Source organism: Pogona vitticeps, chromosome 6 (genome assembly GCF_051106095.1).
Source record: "Pogona vitticeps strain Pit_001003342236 chromosome 6, PviZW2.1, whole genome shotgun sequence".
In the NCBI taxonomy this organism is placed as follows: Eukaryota; Metazoa; Chordata; class Lepidosauria; order Squamata; family Agamidae; genus Pogona; species Pogona vitticeps.
Genome location: NC_135788.1, coordinates 46,778,616 through 46,797,848, shown reverse-complemented (window position 1 = coordinate 46,797,848; position 19,233 = coordinate 46,778,616). Strand labels below are relative to the sequence as shown.

Genomic DNA, 19,233 nt, shown 5'->3' with positions numbered 1-19,233 from the left:
GGTCAACTTAGAACACCGCTATATGCACTCAACACTAACATCTGTACAATCCTCTCTGACCTTCCCTAAACATATCAATTTTATTATTATTCTTTGCCCTTGCAAAACACACTATCTTCTAATAAAGTTTCAGAAATTTTAAAGTAAATTATTCATTTTATTTGGAATCAAGTAACAATGGGGGAGGGGAGGTTCCTTTTTAAAAAGGATTTTAGTTCCATGCTTGAATACACTATACTTTAATAGAGTAAGACACTGCACAGAAGTAGTGAATAAAATGGATGTTGTGTTTTAGTGAAATATTTCAAAAGAAGGCAGATACTCAAGCTGTGAACAAAAACTTCAGGTTTAATAACTTTACAAAAAATTCATTCAGAAATCTAGGGAGGTTCCAGAAAGATACTTTTCATGTCTAAGTGACCTGTCACAGCTACTGAAACACTAGTGATATATTTTCTATAGCACATTTTGTTACATTTAGCTGAGATTTTTACGAGTTATCTTCTCAGTTAGCAAAGTAGATGTTCACATGCTCAATTAATCAGGTTATTAATTAGCCCTTGTGACCATCCAGCATCTCTGTATTTAGGGAACAGCAAGAACAACCCATACTGCTTTAAATTTGTGCAACACTATCAATCTTCTCTGACATAGTTTCACTGAGAACCCACCTTTTTTGACAAATACTTCTGTTTTGGTAAAATGTTGGTTAGTCTAGGCTTATGATCCAGTGCCTCTCTGTTGTCTAGTTGTTTCACTTTATATATCCTAACAAGCCAGTGCTCTGATGTGAAGGCTTCTTCCAAATGTTTGAACTTAATGTCCTTGTTGCCAATCTCTGCATTGCGGGTGCGATCAAATCCTGGGGGTGTCCGAAAGTCCAGCTACAAAAAATTAATGCTACACATTAGTCTGAAGATATGTAATATAACCCTACAAATAGAACTAAATCCACTTCCAAGAACATTTGAAAAATATACTGCAGTTTTGAAAACTCTATATATTTCCAAAGGGAATTCATACTCTGGAAGCCAGAGGAGGAGAAAGTAAGTCTGCTCATATGGCACAACATTCACCTGCTTGATGGGGTGTAACAGCCACTAACAAGGCTTTTGTTTCGAGCATTTCCAATGAAGCAGTGGCTGGGAGTTTGAAAGGATTAATGATTTGCATTAAAGAGAGGCTCCAAGACTGTAGCAGTTGTGGTATAGAAGAAAACCCATGCTGAACTCTACAAGAAACTTTTGAGTTTCAGGAACTATTTAAAAAAGAAACGTAAGCCTGATCAACTGGAGATGCAGATGCCTTTGCTCCCTTAGGCTCTTGTACTTAACTGCTTCCTGTTGGTGTTTCTTTCATTCAAATATGTAGCACTGAGGGACTGAATCCCAGCATTTGCACATTACTATGTGTATGTGAGTATGAAGGTTTTAAAGGGATGGATTTGCACAGGTGAATGCATGAATGCTTAGAGACCACAACAAAGATCTAAGTAAAAGTCTCCAAATGATATCAACTAGCAGCTTCAACTATTCTTACAACATATACGCTGCCTCTTTTTGACAAATATCCCAAGAAGCTCCTCCACAATGTACAATCAAAAATCATGAGTGAGTCAATAGTCATCTTATACCAGCTTTTTCCATGTGTTACACAGTAAATGTATATACTGTGAGACTTACAACTCTTTTAGTAAATATTAACAACAACCACCTCTATATCTTGTCAATAGCAAATCTTGAATTCCTTCCTTTTGCCTGCCCTTTATTTAGTGTGTGAAGGACTTTTCAATACAAGCCAATTATCAGCCAGCTCTGGATAGTTATTTATAACATAAGCTCTGGGCAGATGTTAACGCCTGCCTGATCTTTTCACCAAGGTTAGGAGACTGAATGTGTTTTTGTGGACCTGCATGGTTCTTCATTGTCATACAGAGGGGTTATTTATATTAGCAGAAGCACACAGACACCTAGCAGATGCACCATATTTCCTCCCTTACCCTTTTCCTGACTGGTTTAGTATGAAATAAAGACACAAAGTGCTAAGTAGTACAATTTTATGCTAAGGAATCCGTAATTTTTTAATGAAAATGTTCTCATTTTATACAATAAATGAATCAGGACTGAAAGACGCTGTCAGTCATATGCATGAAAAGGAAATAATAGGTATTCATTAGAACACTTATAACATAGAACAGACACATATTTCACTAACCTGCATTTCCCCAAATCTGTAATATGACATTTTATACATGAGGCAGTTTAGTAATGTTGGAGAGCCTGCTTTATCAACTCGAAATTCTCCCTGTGGAGTAAAATAATCACTTTCCTTAAAGAAAAAAAATGGAATAAAATTAGTGTTGTGCAAGTCACCATAATTTAGAAAAATGGACCATAAATTAATTTCTTAAAAATGCAACGCTCAACAGTTCTACAACCTGCTTCTAGCTCAAAAGAACGAATTGACCATCATAGTAACTGTGCTGTTTTTGTGTCAGGTTTGGCATGCTGGAAATCAAATTAAAAATCTCCAACTACATGACATACAGCTAAGTGCACATTTTTTTCAACTGGGAAGTGTTTTTTTAAAAAAATACTCACATGAGGATTGTTTATTTTAAATAGATTCTGAACACGCTTTTTAAAAAAATTGGTTTTTGTATGTGTGATTGACTATGCTGTCTGGGGGAGCAGTGTGCAGGGTTTGCTGAATTCTGGGTACCAAATACAATGGGTACTCTTCCTTTTCCTCCTTAACTGTTTCTATTTTAGCACTGCATTATCTGATACTATGTCAATTCAAAATATACATGTAATTTTTTAAAGTATTATAAAATGTGAGACTACAATGGTGCTTCTTACAGGACATAGGAAACAGCTATTAAAGTAGATTAGATGTGGGCTGTGTTGTAGGCTGCTGATGCTGGTTTTGCTGAATAAAAGTGGCTGAGTCTGGTGTCAATTGCCAAGTTTTTTTTAAAGGCAATTCCCCACCCCCAAAAATGATTCCACAATGGGCTTCCCCATGTTGAGCTTTATGTCAAGTACTCATTGGGTTTTAATTTGAGTCCATATGTGCTCAATCCAATGTAAATTGCAGGTAAACAATCAATGTAGTTGCCCCTTCTCCTCTGTAAATCAGTAGGTTTTTTTGTTACTCATAAGAGCTAATCTGACTTGTTCTTAATGTAATCTTTGGACTATTAGGTTGTCATATAATAGCAGATCAGTATAGCCATGCTCAAAATCCATAGATAATATCTATTGATAGATTTTATGCATCAAGCCATCCTATGACAATTTCTCTTATTGAAACAATGGCAGAATTAGAGATAGACTGTCAGACTGTATCACCTAGAAGAAATATTTAGAAAGAAATCTTATAATGGACTACTAACTTTTTTTAAAAGCACACACATGCATTTTGACTTACTCTGATATCTTTAGGATGTTCTCCTTCTGCTATTCTCACCATCCACAAGAATTTGTTGATATCATCACCAGAGTAACCAATTACACCTCCAAAAATTATTAATACATAATCCACATCTAGACTTCTCATGATTTCATATGCTGCTGTCTCATTTGATGACATAGCTTTTCCTACCTGCAAGAAGGAGTTTTCTTAAGCCTTCATTTGTTCCAGTTAGCAACAACAACACCCCAGATTTGTAGTAAATCATTCAAGATACATTAGCCCACCCTAACCAAACAGGCTATTCATCACATGCAGAGTAAGTATAAAATCTAAATAATTTTAATTAGAAATGGCAGCATCTAAGTGAACCTTGATACCCAATGTGGTATAATAGGTAAAGTGATGGACTAGGACTCAGAAAGTCTGGATTTGAAACTCTGCTCAGTCATGGAATTTAACTGGGTGTGAAACTAACTGGTAAAGCCATTCCTTAAATATCTCTCTTACCCTGAAAGTCCTATTAGGGTCACTATAAGCCAGTTGTGATTTGACAGCACATAAAAAAAGAACCCTACATATTCTTCCAAGCCTAGAATGTGTCATGTTCAGAATGTGGAAATATTTTGGTAGTCATTAGTCCAGTTGAGACTTAACAACAGAATATCATTATGTCTCAAAAGAGACCCTCTAATGACTACAATGTAAGGCCAATGGGTGGGTGTGCAAATGGCAGAGCCATTAATTTGAAATTTCTATTACCATCCACTTCAGTTACAAAGCCAAGGATGCAGAATGCAAACCTTCAATCTGTATTCTAAGGTGCCCTCCTGTAAAGCTTTACTGTCTCACTTGTTTTGTTTTTAATTCTTGAGAAGCTCCAGTATTGTAAACATAACTGCACCCTTTAAACATAAAATCTTGAAGTACCCCCAGAAATAATTTTTGCTTCAAAACTTCCACTTCTGAATTTTGCTAGATATACACATACGTTTAAAACATTATGTTAATACAAAAATCTGAAAATATATTTAAATTATCTTATGTGAGAGAGCAGCTACAAATTTCAGTCTAGTCTACTCTTACCTGGAACAGTCATACTTTCATTTACAACTGTATTTGAACAAAGACACCTTACAGCACATGCAGCAACAGTGTTAAATTGTTGATAAAAGGATTAAGAATTTCTGCAAAATATGTTAAACCTAAATCGTGCATCTGGATTTGCTTTTCTTGTTACTTTTGCTTGCAATCCATTTGCTACAAAGCAGATTTCATAGGGAATTAGGTTTTGCCTGAGGATTTTAATACAAAACAGCAGAACTATGTAAAACTCATTAAAAAAACCTAATGACCAATATTTAGGATTTTATTCCACATCAAGCATTTAATACATTTAAACTAGAAAACTTTAGAAGTATGCTAAACTAAATGCAGAAGGCCGATTCAGATACCCAAAGAGATACTCTTTAATAAGTACATGGCATAATGGTAACTATTTTCAACACCATCCATTCTCTATTCTACTTTGGGAAAAGAAAATAACACTGACACCCTGATGTTAAAAAAAGTCAATTTGTCCTTATCAGAGTAGCCACAAAACTATATACATTCCAAATATATGAACAAAATATCAATCTAGGAAGAAAAAAAGGAAAAAAAAGATGTTAAAAATGTAACCAAATGTTCTCTGCAACATTTCATTTGCATCTCAGTATTATCTATTCTAGTGAACAAAAACTAGAAACCTTACTTGTTTGATTCCAATGATAGCAAAATCTGACAATGATACCATAACATCTAAGTTTCTCATTCTTAACCTTGACATTAATCCATGAGACACAAAATGGGAGTTAATTTTCAGCAGTACATTAAAACTGAACAAGAGTAACAGTGTCCACAATCCTGTTGCTTGACATAATAAACTGCAGTAGAGCAAGTCCATTGAATCACTGGGGGTTTAGTGAGTCTGCTCCTCTAAGTTCCAATGATTCAGAAGGCTTACTCTGTTAATTACAATGTTAGAGTAAACCACAATTAGAATAGGCTCATTTTAAGCAGAGTGACATGATTTGCATTATTTAAAAAAATTAAATATCAATGTCAAATTTTCCTGCCAATTCCCAATACAAAAAAGTCATTACATACCAAGGCTATGTGGCTGTTGTTCCATGTATTATTGTCAACTAGAGTAGTCCGATTTGCCATTCCTGCTATTTGATAGCCATAATCCCACCAAGACATTACTCTGGCATGTTCATCTGTGTTTTGTCTTAGCCAATAGTATGCTTCCCTGAAGTCATCCAAAATGTTTCGAGTACTGCAACAGTAACAGAAGTTAGCTGCAGAGGCAAGGAAGTAGTACTGCTTTGATCAGAGTTTTGTGTCACAAACTGAGAATAACAAGTATTCCAAATAGTCTTACCCATCATGATTGTAAGATGCCAAAACAACACTAGGACTGGAGTAGGCATTGCTAGTAACCCATGTACAATGGACGGCAAACATCATCAACAGCATTAGCATTAACATTGTAACAATGCTCTTGATATTCGGACCAAGACCTTCTTCAGTTTTTTCCTGTTCAGATATATGTTTCCTCACTTTACCTGCCTAAACAAAGAAATAACTTTTGAAAAATTCATTTCTTAGCTTACATCCAATTTTACTTTATAAGTTGTTTACAATGAAAGTACAACTTTCTTTCTCAAACCAAACCTCTCATGCTGTCCCCTAAACTATTTCCCAGATATTGAAAAGTTTATCTGTCAGGGATGTATAAAGCTATCTTTTAGTGATTAAGTATTCAGAAGCACAATACTAATGACAGAGATACCTTAAGCAAAAGCAGTTTTCCAAGTAAGAATACAGAAAATGATAGTTCAAATATATCCTAATCAACTGAGCATTTTCAGGAATGCAGCTATTTTTTTCTGATATTGTTGTTCGAAGGTACACTGAAACGTGGCTGTGGGGGCAAGGAGTATGGATCAGTCGGCTGTAAAGGTTGGGAAACACTACCTCTGTTCTTCTCAATTAATTTTGACATGTGTTAACTTTTAAAAATATGAAGCTATCATGAAGACCTAGAACTCTGACCTTATCATAAAGATTTCCTGGGTTTCTTTTATCATCCTCATCACTGCTATCTTCCACTGGTGGATTCTCTCTCTTCATATCATCACCCAAATAGTGTTCAAAAACATTTGAGAAAGCAATTGCTGACAACATACAAACCACTGGAGTTAAAGTTAACATCAGGCGGACCATCACTCCAGCAAAGTAAACTGCACTGATTGCATACAAAGCCACTGCAGGGAAACAAAACCATTCAATGTTATTAAGTACTTAAAAAGGCAAGGACTACTGTTTTCCTATTAGATATTGTATAATCGTACAATAAGTTTGCACATTTGTTTTGCAAAATGTTTCCCGTTAAGGATGCACCTACTCTGAATTATACTTGTAACATTCAATAAAATGGATTTTTGTAATTTTACTTTACCATAGGATGAATCCATATTTAATATATGTCTGTTAATTACATGCTACCTTTCTCCCCAAAGGGGACCCACAGTATCGCACAACACTTAATACTATAGAATAATCAAAGATTTTTAAATACCATTAAAAACTATACTTAGAAACAATTAAATGTATTGATGTTAAAACAATTAGAAACAATTTTTAAAACATTTTCTAAAAACATCTAAATCCAATAAATACAGCATTCCTGAGACTCGTAATTATAACTTAAACCCTGTCTGAAAAGGAAGGTCATTGCTTGAAGACAGTACAAGAGGAAGGGGGCACACAATTGGGCTAGTGAATCAGACTTTCCTGTCCACTCACTGCAGTTGCTTCTCCAGACTCAAGAGATGCTACACAATCAATGTCCAATGGACCTTGCTGAGTGAGGTAAGCAATGGTGCAGAGATGGGTTGCCCCAAAGATTGGGCATGAACACTTTCTGTAAGGAAAAGCTCCACTCTCAGAAAATGCCTCTACCCAGTTTTCAGGGAATTTGATACTGCAGCTCCCTTCATTCAGCAAGTGTCTCCAACGTTCTATGTAGCATTCTTGGAAAACTAAAATGGCTACCACAGGGAGAAGGAATCTGTTTCCACCATCTGTGTGTTCTAAGCCTGGATGCAATAAAAAAGAGAGGTTACTTACCTGTAACTCTGGTTCTTTGAGTGATAATCTGTGAATTCACAATAATGGGTTTAATGTGCGCTTACGCAGAGGTCTCCAGAATATTCTAGAGTTCAAACATGCATTCGCTAGGAATGCCCTCCCCCAGTGCACGTGGTCCGCCTGTCCTGGCAATCACCTCAGTTCCCAAAAAGCCCACCGCTGCCTGAAATAATGAGACAGACATGACGGACAGAGGGGAGGACAGGTGGGAAGTGTGAATTCACAGATGACCACGCGAAGAACCAGAGTTACAGGTAAGCAACCTCTCTTTCTTCTTCGTGGTCTCTGTGAATGGATGATTAACAAGCTTACCATACAGGTAGAGGGACACCACAGCAAAATTGAAGACAAGACTGCACGACCGAAAACCGCATCTGACTTGGCCCTTACATCCAAACGATAATGGGATGCAAATGTCGACTGAGTTGACCAAGTAGCAGCCTTGCAAATATCTGGAACAGGTATGCCTCAAAGAAAAGTCATGGAGGTGGCCATTGCCCTCATGGAGTGAGCCTTGACATCAATAGGCAGAGGCTTTTGGGCAAGTTGATGAGGAGCATAGTCTGCACAATCCATCATGAGATACAGTAGTTTGGGGGGACACCTGTGCCCCTCTATGAGGTGAAACAAATAGCCTGTTAGACTTACGACAAGAGGCAGTTCTCTTGACATAAAAGGCGAGGTCCCTTCTCACATCTAGGAGATGGAGGGATCGCTCAATACCTGTGAGATGGCAGTCGAAAAGATAAGAAAGAACGGCCAACACTGCTCGGAGGGAAGTCGGAGCCGTCGGGGGATCATTCTGACGAGCAAACTTCTGGAAAGCAGATCATTTGTAAGCATAAAGTTGATTTGTAGCCGGCTTCCTTGCATGGGTGAGGATGGTGTTTAGGGAGGGTACTGGGTGCATTTGGCATTGATGGCTGTGGCAAAAACGTCTTTATCGGGATGGCCCCAGTTGTTGCAAAGTTGGAGAAAAACGGTGTCATCGAGGGACCACTCGTGCATTTGAGAATTCAGCCTACTGAGAGAGTCTGGTACAGAGGGCTTGGCCGACAGCTTTGGTTTCTTCGGTATCGAAGTCGATGGAGCCAGGGCAGCTGAAGCATGCCGTTTGCGAGTTTTCTTATGGAGCTTTTGGTACTGAAGCAGGAGAAACACTCTCATTGTCTGATGACTGGTCGTAGTAATAGCTCAAAAGGTATCGAGGAGGCGAGGGGGACTCAAAAGAGTCCAAAGGATAATAGTATGCATAACAAAATCGCTTGGTTTGACATAATGTTCGGTATCATGCTACCAGTACCGGTGTGGACGATGTCGATATCGTTTAGGTGGTGGTTCATAGCAGACAGGAGGCTCACAAACTGTAACTTGTTTGGGCCGATGATGTTGAGCCGAAGAGCCTCGCAATACTGACAGTCCCGAAAATGTCAGGCTGTGAGAGAACGGTATCGTAATGGCCGGTGTCCTCAATGTGGTAGAGTTTAGCCTTCTTCTTCCGCAAAGGAATTGGATCAACAGGAACAGATATAGATCCAGACTCACCCCCAGACGCACAGCAACCCAAAGACTTGGGGCTCGAACAGGCTGAATAAGGCAGCACAGTCACCTCAGCCAAGGTGTCCACCCAGGATGGAGACTGAGCCAACAAAGGAGAAGGCGGTTGGGAGGATGGAGGCAGAATGGATTGCGGTCAGTATTCAGATCAATACGTGGCTGATCCTGTACGGAAGGATGCTGTACCAGCGGTTGACTTTTTAGATTTCTTTGGTTTGGTACCCATCGGTTTCAAAATAGTTTTTGGTGTCGGGGTCGATTGTGACGTTGATCCGGAGGACTTTGACTTAGGCAATTTTGGCTTAGATTTAGGAGTCTGTAACGGGGAATTGGTAACCGAAGAAACCGGTGGTGGTTGTGAAGCCTGAGTCTCCTCCATCCTGGATGGTGGACAAAGAGATTGCTCCCACAAGAAAGATTTAAGGCATTGTTGATGGAGCTTGATGGCTTATTTAGTAAAGTTTTTACAATAGGAGCAGGAGGCTGGCTGGTGCGATTCTCCCAAACAAAACAAAAAAAGACACAAATCGTGGCCGTCAGAAGCAGACAACTTATTAGTACATGAAGTGCACCTCTTAAACAGCCCTGTCGGGGCCATAAAAGGCGGGAAGGGAGGGTGAAGGGGGGGGGGCGGATTACGGAAAAAGTGATAAAATGACCAAAAATCACAAAGGAGTAACAAAAATAGTATTACAGAACAGTCTATTTCTAAATAAGAATGATACGATGTATTATGCTTCCTCAGGAAAAAGAACCAATTTGCGCAAACGAAGAGCTCAGAAGAACATGAGAACTCAATGGCGGCAAAAAAGAACTGAAGTGATTGCCAGGACAGGTGGACCACGTGTACTGGGGGGTGGTCCTAGTGAACACGTTTGAGCTCTAGAATATTTGAGACCTCTGTGCAAGTGCAGATTAAACCCATTAGTGTGCATTCACAGAGACCACGAAGAAGAATCATATTTATATTAATGTTACCTCTTTAAAAGACATCTCATGTTAGCAATCCAACTGAACAAATACAATAATGTAAGAAATAAAAAAAATAGTTTAACAATATTCTGAGGTTACTGTGAACTACAAAAGCTGGTGTAGAATACAGCTAGAAGGGGAAAGAATTGAGCAAGTTATCACTAGTACCATTCTAACAATTGTTCCACAGCGTATTTGGAAGGCTGTGGAATTAAAATCACTGGATTATGTACAACTTTTGTTATAATCATGGAAGACACAGTAAAATAAATCGAAATTAGTCATGATTAATTTATCACTGATTTCAATCAATATGCTTTAAGTATGATTACATCTGGAGTCAAACTATTTTCTTTTATTGGACTAAGGTTCAGTCCAAAATACAACACTGGGGAAAGCATGTGCCAACTGAAAACAGATACCATTTCAGCAATGGATAGCTATAATTAATGTCCAGAATTAATAATTTAGCTGCCTAAACTCCCAAGAAAGGATCTCTGACAAAATTCTGTAACAGTTATATAACTGTGACATCAGAATTTTTTATCTTAACAGTTTAATTTTTAATAGTTAATACTTACCAAAGACTCTTTCATCATTGATGTTTTTGATACAGAACCACAGCCCTGCTGGGAAAGTACACACGAGAATATGGAGATCAAAAAAGAAGGAAACCCATGTTGTAGGCTGATGTTCAGACACTGAAGCAATGATCGGGATGTGAATTTTCGCATACCTTGTTTAAAAAAAATTCAGTTCAAATTATTTTGAAGTGATGTAATACTAAATTTACTACATCTGAGGACCAGTAAACATTTTGAAGCTTTAGTAGAAAGCTTCTTGTTGCAATATTTTTAACTACTGAAAAGCACAATTAATATAACAAATTTATATAAAAAACAAGCTTTTAAACAGTATTTTTATATAAAAAATATGGACCATCACAGATGTTTTAATGAACTTTTTCAGACTATCATATTAACTCCTGCCATCAGAAAATTCTTTCAATTATTTAGCTGAATTCTACTTTTTTAATTTGAGCCTATTGCTACTTGATCCACCCTCTGGAATCAGAAAAATAAATGAGTTGCCTCTTGTAACATTATATTTTTATTGTGCATCTATACATTCACAGCAATGGGTGTACACCTGCACAGAGTTATCCCTTTTGGAACCTTCTAGACGAAAAGCTTTGATCATGGCCCCTTGTCTAAAGTGGATGCTCCAGCAGGTCTTCCCTCAGTTTATACATCTGAATGACAAAGCAACTGTAGGTGTTGAAGAGAGGAGAGCAAGTCATGTGAACACACAAATGACCACTCAGACAATAAACATTACAAGAAGGAGTATTTTTCATCATGGTCTCTATGCATTCATACTAATGGGTGAAAACTAGTGAGCTCTCCAAAAATGTTGCAGAGGCAGGCGGACAGACACGTATGCTTACTGGAGCACTGTGAAGAAAAGTGCTGTTCCAAAGTAAGTGGTCCTCTGAGATCGAATGCTGCTTAACATCTATGAGGTCACTGGGGGAGTTCATCTGGAGATCTGGAGTCTGCTGCCATCAGTATGCTGATGATAGCCAACTCTATCTCTTCTTAACATCTTCAGAGGGAAGCTGTATGGAACCTGGAATGCTGCCTGTCCTCAGTTATCGACTGGACGAGGGTTAAATGACTGAACTAAATCCTGACAAGATGAAGATCTTGCTGTTGGGAGGAGATCCTGCCCTGCTAAGGCGTTCCTTGCCTGGTCTGGATGGAATTACACTTCTTCTATCAGGGCCCACTCAGATATGAACTGGAAAAACAAACTGCACTCTCTATTTATGTACTACACTATGGTGAAATTGTCAGTGGCAATTCTGCACGATGGTATCAATAAGCAGTGAACAAAAATCTTTGCAAGCTTTGAACATGGCTACAAGTTTCAAAAATTGATAAAATATTGAGCCTCTCTGATCATACAACGCCCCTGGATACAATACTGGAGACAACGCACCACATCCTGCACTCTTATGTTACAGTCTCACTGTGTTATAAGTACTCATTCAATGGTAGCTATGTTGTTCAAGGCTCAAAGATGTTGAGTGAGCCTAGTATCAAAAACAGTAAGTTTAGTATTGATGTAGGAAGCATGAGACTATCAAACACTCACAGTATTGTAAATTATAATCATGGTGACAACAATGTAGATACTACTGACATCCCCATTTCCTTCTGTAGTTCCACTTTCTAGCAAGAAAAAAGGCTGCTTTGGTTGATACGCAACGGAAGCATGCTTTGAGGATGATTGCTGGGCACTACCACCATGGTAGTAGTGACAGTAAGCCTGTTATTTACTTCAGTTTAGTTGCCATTTTCACAAAGCTTTCCCCGATACACTAGAGGTAAATGGAAGGACTCCCATTTTTCTAGCTGCAGCAGCTAGCCTGTAGTCTATATCCAATTTCCCACTGGATCATCAGCTATTTTGTGTTTATCATTCTGTGACAGACTAGTGAATCTGTAACATTCTGGATACGTTACACACACTACTTGCAAACTAAGGTTTGCAGCTTGGGCATGCTCCTAGACTCATCCCTGAGTCTTGATGCCCAGGTCTTGGTGGTGCCAGTGGGCAATTAAACAACTAAAACTAGAGCATTAGCTATGCCAGTTCCTTGAAAAGTCTGATCTGGTCATGGTGACAAATGTGTTAATTACACTGCATTTGAATTATTATAACATGTTCTATGTGAAGGAGGATCATCTGGAGCAATTAAGAGATCCAGTGATGGTAACTGCTGTCATGTTCCTTGTAAATTGAAGGAGCTGACCTGTCCTTCAATTCAGTTTCAGATCCTTGCGGAGTGATTGAGGTTCGTCAGCTAAGGTTCCTACTCCATGAGCATGAAAAAATGTAGAAGCAAACAAGTTCATTAGTCTAAGGTTCCTACTCCATGAACATGAAACAATGTAGAAGCAAACAAGTTCATTGGTCTAAGTGGAGTCTTTTGAGCCACTTGTGCAATGAACAGTCTCAGCCATAGTTGATACTGGAACGTGTAAGAATACTGTGGACAGTACCAAGGCAAGGGAGACTGAGAATGTAATTGACATTATGGTGGCAATTGTAGTTGGTGGTAGTAGTGCTGGCAGGAGCAGTACCAGAGGTGGTGTTATGGTTACACTGATGATGGCACTGGTGCCATAGTTAGAGACTAGTACCCATCATGTATTGTTCCACATTTTATGGACATGGGAAGGACTCCGTGAAAGCTAGTAATAGTCATGGAACGGGAAATAATACTTGTAGTATCGAGAAGAAGCTAAGTGACACTGTCAGGACAATGTGTAGACTGTGGGTGGTACTGATATATGTTCTCACATTGAAAGCACTCTCCCTCAGTAGACCTTCTGGAAAAACAATAATATGATGGCATCATTCCGTGAGGATAAGTGTTGTAGCTGGCATAACTTATTAAAAACACTGCCAGATGCTCCTAGCATGCCTGGATGTGTATCACTGGGTTAGAACAGCCACTTGACTTCATTTTTGTATCTCATGCTCAGATGTAGAGCTGAGAGTTGGCACACTGAGAGGGATTTGCCTAAACAAATTTTATAATAGAAGATTTTGTGGGCCTCCTCTGAAGAAAAAAAATCAACCTTTTTTGGCAACAATACTAAAGTCAAGAATTAATGAAACAATACAAATAAAAGCTATTAGGATTGTACAGACATCTATTTTTGAAACTTTCAGAGATTTTATTCTGGTGTGGCTACTGTGGTGAATGAAGAACTGAAGTAAATTCATACTAGAGGCAAAAGGAATGGAGTCATGGTCAGAGCTCTTAGTCTGAAGGTTTCAAAAGAAGTGGCTCTATACTGGTGTAGACCCATTAAAAAGGTAAAGGTTCCCCTTGACAATTTGTCCAGTTGTGTCTGACTCTAGGCGGCGGCGCTCATCTCCATTTCCAACCCATAGAGCTAGCGTTTGTCCGCAGACAATCCTCTGTGGTCACGTGGCCAGCGTGACTAGACACGGAACGCCGTTTACCTTCCCACAGAGGTGGTACTTATTTATCTACTCCCATTTTTTGCATTTTGCTTGCTTTCGAACCCCTAGGTTGGCGGGAGCTAGGACAAGTGACAGGGGCTCACTCCGTCGCGTGGATTCGATCTTACAACTGCAGGTCTTCTGACCTTGCAGCACAGAGGCTTCAGCGGTTTAACCCGCAGCGCCACCATATCCCTTTGCAGACCCATTAGCATGAATGTATAGAGACAATGACAAAGAACTGATTTTCCCCTTTGTAACAGCTCTTCAAAAGAATATCAAAAGATGACTGCCACAGCATCCCAATCACCTCAATATCCAGCTCTTTCAAATTTTCTTCATAGAACATGGATGTTCACCAATTCAGATTTAAAACTCAACTATGGTTTAGCACAGGATGAGTAACCTATTGTCTTACATATATTATTGGATGCCAGCTTGCACCATCTCTAAGTTCATATGACCTGGATTTTATCAACATCCCGGGGAGGGGGGGCACAATTTGCCAATCCCTGATTTAATGTTATGAGGATGAGCAGGTACAAGTCGCAGGCTAGTTTTCCTCATGAGGATGAGCAACTGAGATTAGCTTTCCAAACTATACAAGTGTGAAAGGAAAAGGTTTCTAGTTTGTCATCTGGAACAATAATTTATCTTTTATTATTTATTTATTTATATATTTATTTATTATTTACAGATCAGCAGACAGTGGAGTTGCTTTAATAGGGGGATATATGTTCTCTGTAACCAGTCCTAGTTAGAATCTGGCTGCAGCATTTTGGACCCTCTGGGGTTTCCAAACACTTTCCAAAGGCAGCCCCGTCTGGAGCATGTTATAGTAATCCAGTCAAGATGTAACTAAGGCATGTGTCACTGTGGTCAGATCAGACCTCTCCAGGAATGGGTACAGCTGGTGAGCTAATTTTAACTGTGCAAAGGCACTCCTGGCCACTCCTAAGCCCTGGGCATCCAGGCTCCGGGACAAATCCAGAAGCACTCCCAACTGCATACCTGCATTTTCAGAGGCAGTGTAACCTCACCCAGTGCAGGCTGCAACCCTATTCCTTGATCTGCTTTTTGACTGACCATGAGCACCTCTGTCTTGTCTGGATTAAGATTCAGTTTGTTATCATCTAGTCCATTACTGACACCAGACACAGATTTTAAGTCCAAAACCTGGGAAGTAGGGTGGTTAAAACTACTATCTATCCTGAAATGAGGATATTAAACCACTGACTAAATCAACTATATCTAAAGCTTTCTAGATTGTTCCAAATGGCAAGTAGAACCTTTAAGTTTATTCCCTTTATACAAGCAAGCAATCAAATGTTCATACCTGCACATCCTCTTATCTGTTCAGTTATGGCTTTGTCTAATGCCTGCAGCAGAACAAAGTCTTCAATTCTCAGCACAGCCTTAAGGTTTAACTTTTTACGTTCCTACTTACCCAGTGTCCCACAGTGAATAAAACCTGCCACTCCATGGTGCAATGTAACCTGAAAACAGAAGTGAAAGATTATTTTAAAACAGTCAAAGTGCTTTATAAATTTCTATTAAACTTTTAAAAAATGTATATAAAATATATTAAAAGGAGACTCTTATGTGGAGGCAGTTACATTAAACAGGCAATAGCTGAAATCCTCTAAGTTACATCAGCATAAGCCCACTGAATCAGTAGACATTTTGTACATCAAGTCCCCTCATTGAAGTGTCTCATTGTCGTGAGACTGCTAATATTAAGAACAAGAAACTCTAAAAGTATTAATCAAACCCAAATGTTTTAGAAAAAAATTGAAAGGTTTCAATGAACGAAAATAAAAAACACAAACACAAAATCCCAGCAACAGCTGTACATCAATATAGTGCCTGTGTAAACAAAATGCTTTGCATGAGGTTTCTTATGCAGGACTCACCTACTATGTTAAGCCACCATACTGCCTGGATGTCTCACTACATCTTGTAGACCCCCTGAACCATTTTTAAGTAATCCCCTATCTGCCAACAGACATATTCATATTGTACCTGTATATGTTAAGTAGATGACACTCAGAAATACAACTCCAGCAGCTAGTGATATACCCAAGAAGAACAAGGTTTGAAATTCTTGCTTTGTTAATCTGTCTCTCATATATTGCAAGAAGGCATAGGCTTGCAGCAGTGCGAAAACACCTGGTTAAAATAAAGAACACTCCCGTTTTCAAACAAAATGTTACTGAAGGCTTTCAAATAAACTTTTAATGCTTGCTCCAAACTTTTTTGGTTTTAACTCTTCTATTCACCTGCTCACATTACTTGCAATCAACAGGCTGCTGATTGTGGGTAGAAAAGATAATACACATATTAAACTTCAACCTTTTTTGAATGGAAAGAAACATTTGGAATTTTGGGAAGATGTCATGCATGCAAAATAACTGCCATAGGGATGCAATTAGTCACAAAACACCTATGTATGTCCCAGACAAGCATACTACCGTAAAAGTCAATGAGCAAATGAACTTGAATACAGGGTTAAATCTGAGCTCAAGACATAGAGTAACTTTGTGAATCCAGGGATTTCATTCCAAAAGACTATTTCATGGAAGAGAAAGCTAATTATTTCTCTATTTATTTATTTATTTTTATTTATTTATTGTATTTATACCCCGCCTATCTAGTCATTTCGACCACTCTAGGCGGCTAAATCACTTCTAAAATGAATTCCTTCAAATGTGTTTCTACAAGAACTACATGCTCTGTGGGAATGTGCTCCATGCCATAAAACAAGATAAACAATCTTTCTCTGGAGTGCTCTCTCTCTCTGGATCACTACCAAATTCTTATTTTTCTTTTTCTCTAATGTATATGCACCCATACCCCACCCATCCAAAGACATAGAGATTTATACAGCATTCAGCTGTCACACAAATACATAAAACATCCTCAGTTGCACAACTCAAACTAAGCTAGAGTTTTAATTTTTAAACTGAGAAGGGTATGGGACCTTGTTGTAACTATGGGAGTATCTGCAGATGCCATGACACCACAGATGCTATACATGTGATATCTTTTGCATATACCACATTGGTGCATGTTATCATGCTCTGCACTAAGAAACACAAAAGTATAAATGCCTACAGAGTGTGTGTTTTTCACAATATGAAACTATTTTCTTTACCTGCTGCTGCCATGTGCTCACTTGTTCTAATTGGTTGAAATCCAACAAAAGGTATCTGCATGGATAATATTAAACCCACAATATAGAAAGTGCTATATGCTGTGAATAAAAAAAGCAAAAACAATAAATAATTATGCAGAGGTGTTAAAAATGAATATTCACAACAAATAATTTGTTTTTTTTAATAATAAAGAAGGCAACAACATAGGATTCTATGTTAATAGCAATATGCTCATAATTTTAGGAGACCAGCATAAATCTCAAAGCCAATTTTGTATATACATATATTTTACAGCATACAATTTCAGATGTTCCAGTTGAAGCTAATGAAAGCAATACAAGCACAACTTACTGAACGTGCACAGTAATTATTAGAAGGAATAGTTTGCTAACTATGTTTTTAGGCATGGCACCAATACGTGGAATGGCTGAAAATGTATCTACACAACAAAACACACTTCTGTAGTTATCCTCTCTGAACATGAAGATATTGAAAAGGGAAATTACAATATACATGATAATCCCTTATTCAGGAAAACAACACACCACTTTATATATTGTTATATTCATTTGGCTTTACATTCCTAAGAAACTTTATTTAATATAATCATAATTAAATTTAATAAAAGTTTCCCCAAAAAGTTACACTAAGACCAGTGCCCCAAAGCATCTCAGGTTCTATACTCCTAATATGGTGGAAAGAGCAGAGGCACAAAATAACCAACTACATTCAGTTTTACACAATTTGTCCCCTTCACTTTCAAGCCTTGAAAGCAAACCCTTGGGTCTTTATAGCCATCTAATCAGGTTATTTACATCCAAATGTCATACTTGCCAGTACTCTGCAATTCATAACATGATACAAAATTAATGCAATGCTGCCATCCTCTGGTGCTGAACTGAAAACTACCATCTCTTGCTTTCTGCAACTTTCTGCAACTGTACATCTTTCCATTCTCACACCTCACCTTGTAGGTGACTGCTACCTGCCTTGGCTCTTCAAAATGCTAATTATTTTTTTAAATCTGGGAGTAGCAGAGTTCTCCTCTACCTATTCTTATACCCTCTATAATTCTCTTTGACACATGTATTTCATGACACTGGTCTTGTGCACAGTCCCCCCCCCAATGTTTTTTTTTGGGGGGGGGGAATACCTATTCCTTTTATGGAAATTCAAAATGTAATCATGCTTCCTGTTACAAACAAGATTTTATTAGTAAAAGCAGAATTTTCAACACTATGTCCATACTGGGGAGCAGTACTGTCAGTAATTCTTTCTTGAACTTCATAATAGCATTATTCTATTTCATAACAAGCAACATTTTCAACAGGTATTTACTTTTTAGGTTATTTAATGGTAAAGGGTATTTTTAGATGCTTTTAGAATAATTTTTCAAGTTTATTCCCATTACCTTCTCAATCTCATGGGTTTTTTAAAGTTAACAAAATAGGAATATTTATACTGGAAATAGTTATGTTTTGAAGTAGTATGCAAAAAAGCCCATGAAAAATAAAAACTAGTTAGTCTTACAAATTGTTGCTACGGACTAAAAAGGCTAGCCATTACCTTTTAAAACAGGAATAATGTAGCCTGTATAATTAAAAAATTGTAAACCGCCCGGAGAGTGCTTGTAGCACTATGGGGCGGTATATAAGTCCAATCAATCAATCAATCAATCAATCAATCAATCAATCAATCAATCAATCAATGCATGAAGTTACTTTCAGGACACTTAACAAATAACAGTAGACCGCTTTTTCTGAACACTAATGAGTAAGGCAGTGGTCAGGGAACAGGGGTAAATTACCCCAAATGGGGTAAAAATGAAAATCCTGGGGGTAATGAGGATGTGATCCTTCCCTCCTCCTCCTCCTCTGCCAGGAGGGGGGTCCCCAGC

General features: G+C 38.1%; 1 protein-coding gene across 1 annotated transcript in view; it reads right to left on the bottom strand.

The window, feature by feature from the left end:
* The window catches only part of STT3B (STT3 oligosaccharyltransferase complex catalytic subunit B), a 69,727-nt gene that overhangs the window by 11,149 nt on the left and 39,345 nt on the right, over nt 1-19,233 (bottom strand). Inside the window, exons 6-15 of the mRNA XM_020799495.3 lie at nt 17,336-17,434; nt 16,204-16,350; nt 15,629-15,677; nt 10,722-10,876; nt 6,514-6,725; nt 5,840-6,027; nt 5,563-5,734; nt 3,433-3,606; nt 2,215-2,328; nt 672-884 (exon numbers count right to left, since the gene is read on the bottom strand). Coding sequence (XP_020655154.1) covers nt 672-884; nt 2,215-2,328; nt 3,433-3,606; nt 5,563-5,734; nt 5,840-6,027; nt 6,514-6,725; nt 10,722-10,876; nt 15,629-15,677; nt 16,204-16,350; nt 17,336-17,434 — 1,523 coding nt within the window. The remainder of the gene's footprint in view (nt 1-671; nt 885-2,214; nt 2,329-3,432; nt 3,607-5,562; nt 5,735-5,839; nt 6,028-6,513; nt 6,726-10,721; nt 10,877-15,628; nt 15,678-16,203; nt 16,351-17,335; nt 17,435-19,233) is intronic.